This window comes from Gobio gobio (genome assembly GCF_949357685.1).
Source record: "Gobio gobio genome assembly, chromosome: 10".
In the NCBI taxonomy this organism is placed as follows: Eukaryota; Metazoa; Chordata; class Actinopteri; order Cypriniformes; family Gobionidae; genus Gobio; species Gobio gobio.
This window is the reverse complement of record NC_137116.1, coordinates 7,453,527-7,466,851: the sequence shown is the minus strand read 5'-3', so window position 1 is coordinate 7,466,851 and position 13,325 is coordinate 7,453,527. Positions and strand designations below refer to the sequence as shown.

The following is a 13,325-nucleotide window of genomic DNA, read 5'->3' as shown; positions in this document are numbered from 1 at the left end:
ATGACTTTCGATTCACTTGACTATACGTTGGTTCACATTATAAGCACTTACGCACCAATTGCCAACAAAACACAGACATTTGATTCAGTTTCACTCACCGCCTGCGGTTTCCACTCATGACTGGGAACAAACACACACACTTGCAGAACTCTGGAAACAAAACTGTATCCACTGTTTCCTTAACACTGGGTTATTTCGGAAGCTGAACAAGGTAATCTTTCCCCTCACAACCAGAAACACACTTCTTTTGTGACATTGTTGATTTCGTGGTCTAAAAACAAAATACCAGTGCCACTGACGGCTCCGGTAACCCGAACGAAGCTCGTTGATGGACGCGTTTTTGCTCTGGTTGATGAGTGTGTGTGTGTGTGTGTGTGTGTGTGTGTGTGTGTGTGTGTGTGTGTGTGTGTGTGTGTGTGTGTGTGTGTGTGTGTGTGTGTGTGTGTGTGTGTGTGTGTGTGTGTGTGTGTGTGTGTGTGTGTGTGTTTTCATCCGGTAGAAGTGCCGATTCAAGCAATTCCGCCCTTTATGACGTCATACAGGGCCATACTCTGGAAAAAACGTTCCGAAACTTGTTCGAATCCTGAAGGAGTGTATTTGACACAGAAATACGGTGGCCGATTTAGTCCAAGATTAACGTGGCTTCCAGTTCGACCTCGTCCACATTCGACACGGTGCCATCGAGTGTTAAAACGCGGAAGGCGAAGCTTGAATTCACGGGTTTGTCCCTCTTTGGCTAATGTACTTTCAAGATGGAGGGGCAACATGGCGACCGGCATTCGAACCCCTCACCCGTATGTATTTTCAATGGCATATTATAAACTTACGAGAATACTTTATTACTTGAAAGAAGTAAATATACATTAATGAGCACATATATTTTTGAAAGAACTAAGTGTTTTAGATAAGAATAAACGAAAAAAGTTACACAGTGTAGCTTTAAAAAAAAAAAAAAAAACACCATACAAGGTGAGGGTTGAGGTAGGCCTGCCATTTTTATTTGACAAAAAAACTATTACGGTTCTTCAAAGCTTCAAACGGATTCAGTGTATTTTCGTGTTGTCATCTTAATTTGGTCATTATTTAAGTGAAAAATATTTAGTGTAGGCCTATTTATTTTATTCTTTTTATGTACATTTTATCTGTTCTACTGAATCCGAACCCGAATCCTGGATTCGGTGCATCCCTTGTAAATAGGTCATAAATGCATGAGATAGCATTAGACCCTTTAAACTACATTTTTATGATTTTTAACTACGTTTTTTAAAGAACTGTTTGGTTTGGGGTTTTTTTTTTATATTGTTGACACTCTTATATGTTCATGGTCCAAATAAGAAAAGTAATATGTAGGGCTAATCTATTTCAAAGTCTTATTTTGCTGCACATTGTTCACGTTTTCATAAACCGGCCAAGAAAAGGTACAACATTCAGAATATTTCAGTCTTTTTTAATTGAATTGCATGCATTTGGATGCAAAGCTCACTATTAGGCAAGCCATTGATATATATTTTTAGCCCTGGACTAACTGTGGCAAACGTTTCCTCTGAAGCACTTACTGTAAAAGCCTGGGAACTTGTAAACATGACTTTGTTCCCTGGAGGACTGCTTAATGCATGCACATCCAGAACTCCCAAAAAACTGCATGAAGTTTGAAGCGTCAAGCTTCAGCGTCAGTGATGAAATGGACAGGTCAGAGTTATGGGATCTTTATGGTTTTAGATGTAATATTAATTTGTAACAGAGGCGAGAAAATGTAAAACCAAGCTTGAAATGCCACACCGATTTGAACGGTTCAATCAACATCAGACTGACGCTATTGATTTTCTTAATGCACAGTTTGTGAATGATTGTGACAAACAAACCTTTCAGTTGCGCTGCCATTAAATACTGGAGAAGAATAGGACACAGGAGAAGAAATGAAACACAACTATGTTCATCTAGAGGCCTTTTGGATCAGCAAAGGTCAGCAGCAAAGACACTGGTTCATAAAGTGAGATTAAATACGATAAAGTATATTAGTGTTATTTAATTATTGCAGGTTTGCGTAATATCATGAGTCTGGATTTCTTTGAAGCTTGAGGAAAACTGAATGTGTTTTTGTGCAAGTGAGATGAGTAAATGCTCACATTTAGTCTAGAACTACAAAACCCATCTAGCCTAGAAATCTAGACGCACCCTAGACGCAGCAAATATAATTTGCAGCCAGGGCGTCTAGCAACTCTCCGTTGGCTTGCGAGCTGGAAAAACCAAACTCTGGTCTGGCCAATCACATCGTGTATAGAGTCGGTGGGCGGGCTTAACATAATGACGGCAGAGTTGCCGCGGTTCCGCATGCTACTTGTAAACAAAATCCCAGTTAAACTGGCAAACTTTCATAAGCAGGCACTGCTAGCTTGGCAATTAATATATAAACAAAACATTTCACCGCATCTATACTTTATATCAGCAACAAAGATATCTTGTACAAAAAAAAAGTACGATAATGGAATTCTTACTGTTAGTCAGTTGCTTAATGAACAAGTTTTACTTTTAACATATTCTGAATATCTCAATAAATGTATGATTCCTGTGAGGCCAAAAGAATATGCTATTTTCTCTGTTGTATCACTATGGATTTTATCCTATAAACGTTGATCGTCAAACCAGTTTTTGTAGTGATACAATATTTATTGGGGATATTAATACAATAATAGATAAATGCAGTAACAAATATATTAGAAATATTTTAAAAACAAACTATTTGCCTTGTTCAACAGTGTTTTGGTCTACTAAATATGAAAATATTAAATGGAAAAGAAAGAGTATGGTCAATAACAAATAAGTTTTTTATTAACAATAAAATTAAAGAGGTTTCCTATAAAATTTTACACAGAATTTACCCTGTCAAGGACTTAAACGTTTCCATGTGAATATTGAAAACGTATGTGAATTCTGTGGTAATGCCAAAGAATCTGGGCTTATCTTTTTTTTTTTGTATATATTCAAAAATGTTTTGGTTTGATGTTTCTAATTTCATTTCTAGATTGTTTGGAACATGTATACAAATTGATCAGTATGACGAAGTATTTTTCTTTGTACAAGACAATGTTGATTCCAAAAGTACGACGTGCTTCCTTGCACAACTTTTTATTTTACTTGAAAAATATCACATTCATGTGAAAAAACATTTTATCATTTTATAAAAGAAATTAAACAATATGGTACTACATAAAAACAAAAAAGCAAGAAAGACCTATGAAGCTTTTTCTTTTTTTACTTTAAATTGTTGTAATTTTACCCCTGGCATGACTTAATTTAATTTACATTTTATGTTTTTCATTTTATAATTGTTGAGTTGCATTTACATTTTTTTGCATTAATAAAAAAAAAAAAAAAAACAACTTGTAAACAAAGAAGCTGGCGAACAGCGGCCTTTCGAAACGGCTTTGGTTGCGACTCTGGAAGACTTGGAGTTAAGCTTTTCTTTGAGAAAAGAACAAAGAACGGCTCTGAATTAATTCTTAAGAAAGGAAGATGTGTTCGGAGTTTTGCCGACCGGATACGGCGAAAGTTTAATCTATCAACTAGCTCCGCTTCACCTTCTTCGTTGCTCTGGTTGGTTGTAGCGCTATCCTATTGCGTACAGAGGGAATTTGAAAGACAACCGTTTATCCCATCCCTCGGATTGAGCCCTGCCAATGGTGTGTTCCCAGACCCAACATCTTGATGTGGGTCTGGCTTGTCAGGCTAATACCAATCATGTTCACACATGTCCTCTCAACATGGGGACAGAAGAGCTGTCATGGGAAAACAAAGTAATATGCGTTACTTATTTGAAAAGAATATTGTGTTACTTTACTAGTTACTTCAAGTAATCTGATTACATAACTCGCATTACTTGCAAACTCACATTCAGTATCATTTTGGTATATAAAATCCATTATCCATCATCCACTCAATCCCAATGGTTAAAATCAAGTCCTGTCTTACATTTTTTCCTCACTGAGTATCTGATTTCACCCGGAAACACGTCAGATTGCAGTGCTAACGCACCCATTTCACCCTCACATTTACAGCTCCATCACACTTTAACTCATAACTCAATCAGAGACAATACAGCCCTTTCTCTCGTCTGCTGCTTCAACAGCTCCTAACACCTCTTTTCCTCGTCACAGCTTCCCACAGGTTTACGTGAAGCGGTCACACTGAGGTCAGCAGTGGCTGAACTATAAATGACCCTTTCCTCTTAGAGCAGACAGACAGCAGGCAGAAGGAGCAGAGAGAGAGAGAGAGAGAGAGAGAATGTGGGTCATTTTTCGTGTACAGAAAACAACGTTGTCAAAACAAAATAATATATATAAATAAATTAAACATATTTAATAAAAATGCAAAACCTTAATCCAGAACTTCAAATTTGTGCTTTTTCATTCAAATGAAAATTTGAAACATAAACAGATTATATCATGTTCATTTGTCTTCATCATGTTCAAATTAAAGTGATTTCAGAATTTAAATTTAGATCTACATATAGAAACAACCAGTCAAAAATCGATGAAAAATATTAATCCAAGTAACGTGACTGAACAGCCAGTATGAGTGTATTGGAGCCAGACACTTGATCACTTGAAAGGTCAGAGGTCAAAAACTGAATACGCAATCATGGAATTCAATACAAAGTCACTCTTAGAAAAAGATTTATGAATAAACGGCTCCTTTTAAAGGGGACGTTGATTATGATTTGACTTTACACACTAACTAAAGTTAACAATGTTGCTGTTTTTGAGCATAAACAACATCTGCAATGTTACAACGCTCAAAGTTCAAAGCAAAGGGAGATATTTTCTTTTACAGAAATGGCTTTTTAAAGGCATAGTTCACCCAAAAATGAAAATTAGCCGATAATTTACTCACCGTCAAGTCATCCTAGGTGTATATGACATTCTTCTTTCAGACGAATAAAATCTGAGTTATATTACAAAAGTCGAGGCTAATCCTAGTATTAGAATTTGATTCATAGTTGCTCTGTTTTTGAAGTCCATAAAAAGTGCATCTGTCCGTCAAATAACGTGCTCCACTCGGCTCCGGGGTGTTAATAAAGGCCTTCTGAAGCAAATCGATGCGTTTGTGTAAGAAAAATATCCATATTTAAATCTTCATCAAGTAAACTTTCGACCGGCCGCCTTCCCTGTTCAATTTATGGAAAAATTGTTGAAAGTTCCCCTGCCGATCGAAATCGTCATGACGTATCTTGAGTTTCACTTTCAACATTCAAAACTTTTACATGGAAAGTGGTCGGTCGAAAGTTTACTAGATAAAGTTATAAATATGAATATTTTTCTTACACAAACACATCGATTCGCTTCAGAAGGCCTTTATTGGAGCACGTTATTTGATGGGTAGATGCACTTTTTATGGACTTCAAAAACAGAGCAGCTATGAATCCAATTCTAATGCTAGGATTAGCCTGGACTTTTCTAATATAACTCTGATTTTATTCGTCTGAATGAAGAATGTCATATACACCTAGGATGACTTGGGGGAGAGTAAATTATGGGCTAATTTTCATTTTTGGGTGAACTATCCCTTTAAGGACTACAGCAATCGGCTGGTAGGGACTACAACGAGCTTCTTCACGGGTTAGTGACATCACTAACCCTAAAATTAACATACACCCGCCCCTGGGAACACACAAAAAAGGCCATGTTGAGAAGAGGAAGAGTTGTTGTAGTCAAGCACATTTAGGAGTACAAGTTACTATAACCATAATTAAACTAAACTATCCCTGTTCTCTCTTCATCCAGCAGATATTCTCTGGCTCTGTGCATCTTACAACAGAACACGAGCGATTTATAGATTATCATGACAGAATATGCTAATCAATGACTTGAAGATAGTTAACTCATAAATTCATCAACTAACCATTCAAAAACGTCCTGTCTCATTCTACATGGTGTCACTTCTTCTTGAGTCTCTCAATCATTGTCTGACTGGCTGAAAAGTTTCTGACATTTTCAGTGTGTCTACGTGAGGTAATCGGAGCTGCTAACACAAGCTCGAAGCTCTGCTCTCTTCCTGAAAGGGGGCGGGGAGCAGCTCATTTGCATTTAAAGGGACACGCACAAGAACGGCGCGTTTTTGCTCACCCTCAAAAAGTGACAATTTTAACATGCTATAAAAAAATTATCTGTGGGGTATTTTGAGCTAAAACTTCACATACACACTCTGGGGACATCATAGACTTATTTTACAACTTGTAAAAATGGGCATTATAGGACCCTTTAAAATCTTCCCGGTCTACTGACGTTTGTTATGGCATACGCTTCAAACATTATAATGCTCATGATAACTGTCATTAACCGTACAATAAGTAAATCCACTTCAGCAGCTAATTACTCTTCGACAGCGATGCCATAGAAATATACAGAGCTACCGCAAAAACGGAAGTTCAAAGACAAAATTCAAACAAATAGTTTTTATAGTGCATAAGGTTCTATTTAGAATTCTAGGGTCATCGACTCTAGTTTTAAAGAACCCTTTATGCCAAAAAGGTTCTAAATAAGGAGAAATGTCTAAACAAATTGCATAATACTTTCATGTTTAATGGGTTATTTCAATTTTTTTCTAGGGATATAGTACGTTTACCAGTTTTTGCTTTCATAACATTTAATTAAAATAAAAAATGAATTAAAATAGATCCATTAAAACCCCTTCAGCAGCACTGCACCCCCCCCCACCGACCCACCCGTGGGTCCAATATTGCATCATCATAATCATTTAAAAAAATCTATAAGTTGTGCAGCACAAAACTAGACATATATGGTGTCGTTTGAAAGATTAGAGCCTCAGCTTTCTTGATAACCCAATCACTTTTGCATTTATGTTACACAGAAAAAGATAATAAGGTCTGAATTTGACCCCCCGCAATGATTTTGATCGTCTTTGTTAGCCACGATTTTGATGACATCATCACGTTTTACGTCATACCTATAGACATGTCGATCACGCTTCTAGACCAATCAGAGCCCGAGATCTCCCTTTACAAAGTTGAGGAGGCGGAGCCTTCTTTTCGATTTCCCAGCGGCAGACTTAAATCAATGCAGATGAGGATGAGTTATTAGATAGTTTGGACAGATTAATCTCAGTAACTTTTTTGGGGAAGGAGATATCTAGAAAATTACCCCCCCCCCCCCCCCCCCGTTTACTGACACCAAGTGAAATCAACAGAAACTTTCTGAAGGGATATAGAGCAAAGAAATTAAAAATGATAGATTTTCAAATCACAAATTAATTTAAAAATACATAAAAATATGACTTTTTATATATGTTTATCATAAAATTGTGAATAAATACAATATAACATATGCATTATTCCACCACTGTGTTAAAATTTAGAGTGTTTCCTGTAAAACGAGACCATTTTTATCAATATACTTTAAAATTCTAAATATGCTGCAGAGCAAATTGATTTTTGGAAATTTTCACTGAGTTTTAAACATATTTCTGGAAATGTTAAGCCCCTTTGCAACCTGACGGAACCCTTGAAGCTTCCATTCAGAACCTTTTCTTCTAAGAGTGAACTGCATCTGAAAGCTGAAACATGCTGAACTTCACAGGTGGTTTATAGTGAAGGCACTTTCAAATCAAATCCGTCTGCTATGATGCTGGATAGATGTATTCTTCACTTGCAATGATATCTCACAATCCTGGGACAGAACTGAAAGTAATTACCCTAATTTTTCCATATATGAACACATTTCAACAGAGAACTGTTTTTCATTATGTATGTGATGCTTGAAACTTTTAACCCTTTGGTTTCAGACACAGCAACTGTTCAAAGACAACTTGACTTCATTGGAACGCATTCAGATCAGCAACTTTAGTAACTACAAGTATGGCAAACACAAACAAAAACACATTCATATCTGCACAAATATACTGTATGTTAACCAAGGAACCATGTTTTGGTTGTTGCACCACAGTGACAGGAAGCCCCCTGCTGGACATTTGATGCTGACACACTATAACCTCCATTATAGACTGATATTTCTTAACTTTATACCATTTGAATTCTTTGTATTAAACTATGAGACTAGCAAGAAGCATTTCATTCAAAACAAAACAAATTAACTACATTTTCTTCATTTTAAAATTAAATTGACCTTACCTATCCCATGCTCCTCTGCATCCAAAAGATCATCACAACAACCTGCAGCGAAGAGAAAAATCTTAGGATTACATCCAGTTTGCAACAGTTATTAGACACAGACTGTGCCTCATACGCACACATCTGCATATAACCTCAACTTCAGGCGGCGGTGAGTCTTCACAACATGAGCCAGGAAGAAGTGCTTTTCTTCTGCCTGTGGGCAAACAGCCTGGATTTTACAACTCTAATCTCCCCTATCTGTGTCAATTATGCCAAGGCGATAAGTAACACGTCTCATCTCAACTCACACCGCGGTGGCTGGGTCACGGGGTAAAACACTCACTTGCTCTATATTTTGGAAGTAAAACAAACACAGACAGGGGCACAGAGATTTTAAAGGGATAGTTCACCCAAAAATGAAAAGTAGCCCATGATTTATTCACCCTCAAGTCATCCTAGGTGTATATGACATTCTTCTTTCAGACCAATAAAATCGGAGTTATATTAAAAAAGTCCTGGCTAATCCAAGCTTTATAAAAAGTTTTGAAAGTGCCTTCTCGCAATTCAAGACGTCTGACAAGCGTACCTAAGCTGCGTCCGAAATTGAATACTTCTCTACTATATAGTATGCGGAAAAACAGTACGCCAACAGAGTAGCATGTCCGAATTCATAGTATTCGGAAAAACAGTAGGCGAAAAGTACCCGGATGACCTACTACTTCCGATGAGATTCTGAAGTGCGCATACCATGGACACTTTACAATCCCATGAGGCCACGGGAGACGATTTATGATGGGACGTGATGGGACGCAACTGATGCTGCTAGGTCACATGATCATGACAAAATTGCGGATGTAGTACGTCCGGATTACATTCATACTACATTCATTCATACTATATAGAACATAGTTTTTTAACAGTCGCAAAGTTAGTTCAAATTCAAATGTAGTACCTACTCACATAGTACGCGATTTCGGACGCAGCCCTGGTAACGGAAGCCTTTTGAACGGCAGAGGCACTTTCAACACTTTTTCCAGGAATTGAATACGGATTTACATTATAAAGTTTTAAATTTGGATATTTTTCTTACACAAACGCATCGATTCACTTCAGAGGGCCTTTATTAACCTCCCGGAGCCGTGTGGAGCATGTTATTTGAAGGACAGATGCATTTTTTATGGACTTCAAAAACAGAGCAACAATTACTGCCATTATAATGCTTGGATTAGCCTGGACTTTTGTAATATAACTCAGATTGTATTCGTCTGAAAGAAGAATGTCATATACACCAAAGATGACTTGAGGGTGAGTAAATCATGGGCTAATTTTCATTTTTGGGTGACCTATCCCTTTAATAGGGCCCTATGATCCAGTCATTAAAACACAATTTACTGTATAACGCAGAATTTAACCTAATTTGTAAAAATTTTGATGAATAAATAAACAGCAGGTCAGTACATTTAAATCAAATCGTGATTCTGGGTGTGTATCATTCAGTTCCCTAGCTCCCGTGCTCGTGAATCAGTATATCGTGTAACGTTACACGAGGTCGGGCACTTGTAAGGACAGTAAAAGACGCTGGCTCACTACACATTGGGACACTGATAACTATTTCCGGCGACGTGACAACATCCTCATTGTACAACATCATTGGTATTTATGAACAACAGCCGAGCACCCTGTGTTTTGCGGTGCATTGTGGGACTTTTTAGGAAGCGAACATTTCAGTGCACTCTGCACTGGAAGGATTCTGCAATTGAGACAGCCCTTAAAATGGCCGACTCCCTGAAAAGTGCCCTGACTACTGAACTAGGGAGCTGATTGAGACGCACCCATAGACTAGTGTCTACTAGTGAATATTAATGGCAAACTGTCAAAATAAAAGTTCGGTTTAACTTGAAGAAATTGTGACAATATTAATGATAATAATAATAATAAATTATTATTAAAACTTTATTTTTAAGGAATAATCAATTTTTCTTTGACAGTAAAGATATGTCATTTCATATTTCATATGATTAAAAGATCAATTAAATTAATGTTTTATACTTCTTTTAAATCGCCCTAGTGAATAAACCATTGGCAGAAACTATAAGAACGAATATTAATATTTGTGGGTTAACGGTAGCAAATAACCAACATTAGATTGCCCTGTATGCCGACGATTTAAACACTTAAGTGTTTATGTAAGATGATTTCAATTAATAAGACATGGTTTTTGATTACTAAAATTTTATTTAGCCATTAAAATGGAGTCCAAAATGTTTTTTATCGGAATCCATAAAAATATAAATGGAAAAAACTAATTTGAGAAAAAATAAAACGAATTTCATAGGCATGTGCCGACCGGTTACGCTGAGAACAGTTACATCATGAACCCCTTGGCTCTAGATTACGAGTAAATGTACATTTTGTCAAACAATGACAAAGATATTTATTATATAAAAGCAATATTGGCCCTAATTTATAGATACCAGCTTTGAATGGCTCTAGGCCTTTTGATTGGCTGTTTAGGAACATGTGACTGTATTTGACATCTAGGCTCTCCTGGGACGTTTAATACAGTTACAACTAGGAAGAAGGACTTTGGGGTTATGAAGGACAAAGAGAGAAACCGAATTCACTTCACACAGGCTAGTTTTCAGCTTCATTCCCAGAAAAGGAAAGAAAGGTGGAAATCACCTGCTGTGCTTGTCGGCATGTTTTGGAAATCACAGACAAATCTCAATGTAATTTGGCATAACATATGCAAATGGATTATCTGAAATCACTAATTATCAAGTCAGGATTGACAGAAAAGCATTGATCGGACTATAATTCAGTTAAAAAAAAAAAAAAAAATCTTCAGGCTTATGTCATTCCAAACTCATCTGATTTCATTCGCTGAACACAAAAGAACTTCCGCAGAATGTCCAAGCTGCTCTTTTCCATAAAAGTGCACCAATTGATATGAAGTCATGGCTTTGTGAGAATTCAAGTCATAATTCAAGTAAAAAAATCATAATTAACTCTGAAATTTCATCCATGTCCACATGCATTCAAATATAACATGAATGCTGTGACATCAGATTATTTAGAAAGACATGGCGGTAAGTAAATGATTTCCTCTTTTGTGAAATTGTTACTGTCAGGCATGTAATGGTGCAATCCAGCCATTTCCTTTCAAAGCAACTTCAATGAAAACAAATGAAAGATTAGTTTTAAGGCTTCATTGTGATTTTCTGGCGGTGTGGTACAGATAAAGAGGCAGTTTAGATAAAGCTGCAATGTGGCCACAGATTCCTGACTGGTCCCAGAATCTGCTGGATGGGGTGCAGGTTTCTCCAAGTTCAAAAGTTCACATTTTACAAGCACTTAAAGACCAGTGACCCATGTCCAAATTAAATCTCTCCTGTATTTACATCTCACAGAAGACATGTGCCTACTGTAAATACTGTAAGTGGTTCGCTGAACATGCAATATCACTGCTAATGTTGTTTTTTAATCAGTGGCGAAGGGAAAAGCCCACTTAAGGAAGTCTTAAGTTATCTAATATGTGCATTGCACGGAATTAATCAAATGACATAACAAATAATAGTCTCACCATTGCCTGTCGTCGAACAATGTTTCTCAGAGAACTCAATCCCGTGTGTTTTGTCCACCATATCTCTTGAATCGCTCTCAGGTGTTATAAAATGAACAAGTTCGCCGTTGCCAGGATCAGATCAAACTTCCATCATTCCTGCTGTTTCCTCCGTTCTCAAAGCGTGCCGCGTGGGCGTGGTTATCTGAGCTCCGCGTCCAATCACCGCCGCCCATGAGTGACGTACCAGAACTACACGCTGCTTAGCAGAGATGGGCGTGTGTTTACAGTTTTTTACATTAGCTATGACAATTTTTTCAATACTTTTAACAATTTTCCTAAACTCTTAACGCAGTTAGCACAACATCTGTCTTTGTAGGCTATACAAGTAACCCATTTATTGTCGCTTTTACACAAAAAAAAACAAAATCTTATTTTACACACAAGCTCAACCAAGACCAAAACAATGGATTTTTACTGCCAAATTTACCAATGCTTTAACACTGTATGTCAGAACAGATAACACCTTGTTCTACACACTAACCTTCAGGCTAAAGTCAAGGTAAACAGCTGTTCATATTGAGAATTGAAACACAAATATATCCCCTGTATTTTATTCCATTGGTACTGATAAACAGCCGAGTGAAGTTATGCAAATATATAAATCCCAGCTGATTCCCATCTAGGAATTGTGCAGGTGTTGATGTTCTTTCAAGGACAAGAGCAAGGGAGAGGATTGCCTGGACAAGGGCAAGGTAGAGATTGAGGAGGGTGAATGCATGGGGACATTCAAAGAAGGGCCAGAATTAGGGTAACTGATGAAATAAGACCTACTATCATAGACCATGTCATAAACCACAGGCTATCGTACAGAGGGGCTGGTGAATGAGTATAGCCAAATCTCAGCCAGGACACAGTGGCATCCATTATTGGCGTTTCATTTTTTCAAGAAACCAACAGGATATTGTATAAGGGCTTCTCCTTCTGCAAAGTGTAAATACTTTTACCATGTTTTACAGTGACTGTGCCTCTGGTCCCTAACTGTATTTTGTCTATCTAAGGATTTAACATACCTCCTTCAGGGAGCAGAGGAAAGCTCCGAAATGAAGAACAGGAACTTGCTATTGTCAACACGGTGATTGCTGATAATGAAATAAAACTGAAGGGCATTCTATAAAGCTACTCTGAGATGGGTCATTCATTTTTTGTATTGAATTTCTGCAGCAAAAGAAACAAAATGCATGCATTTACTAAACCCAACAAAACACAAATGTGGAGATTCTTCAAAAGACACACAATCTATGATCAATAACATATACTGTCTTTTGTATAAGGGCAGACCTGACACATAAAATAATGCAGTTTCTGTAATTCCATAGTGTTAGTGTTTTTATAACATTGTGCTATGATTGACTAAATGCTCCTGTTGGAAGAGAACATGTGTTAGGGTTTTGGTAGACATATAGTGTATTGTGTTAGTGTATTATTGTATTTTGAAAATTAGTGTTGCAGTTTAGTTTACAATGTGTGATTTTGAGCATGAAATTAACCATTTTGACAATTGTGTGTTGCAGGTGTGTTGGTGTGTTAAGAGTTTAGGAACATTGTTAAAAGTATTGATGTTTGATGTTTGAATTT

General features: G+C 37.0%; 1 protein-coding gene across 1 annotated transcript in view; it reads right to left on the bottom strand.

Moving 5' to 3' along the window:
- nr6a1a (nuclear receptor subfamily 6, group A, member 1a) overlaps window positions 1-11,866 on the bottom strand; it is a 229,221-nt gene extending 217,355 nt beyond the window's left edge. Inside the window, exons 1-2 of the mRNA XM_079827178.1 lie at window positions 11,709-11,866; window positions 8,144-8,185 (exon numbers count right to left, since the gene is read on the bottom strand). Coding sequence (XP_079683304.1) covers window positions 8,144-8,185; window positions 11,709-11,769 — 103 coding nt within the window. The 5' untranslated portion in view covers window positions 11,770-11,866. The remainder of the gene's footprint in view (window positions 1-8,143; window positions 8,186-11,708) is intronic.
- Between the last annotated feature and the right edge of the window lie 1,459 nt (window positions 11,867-13,325).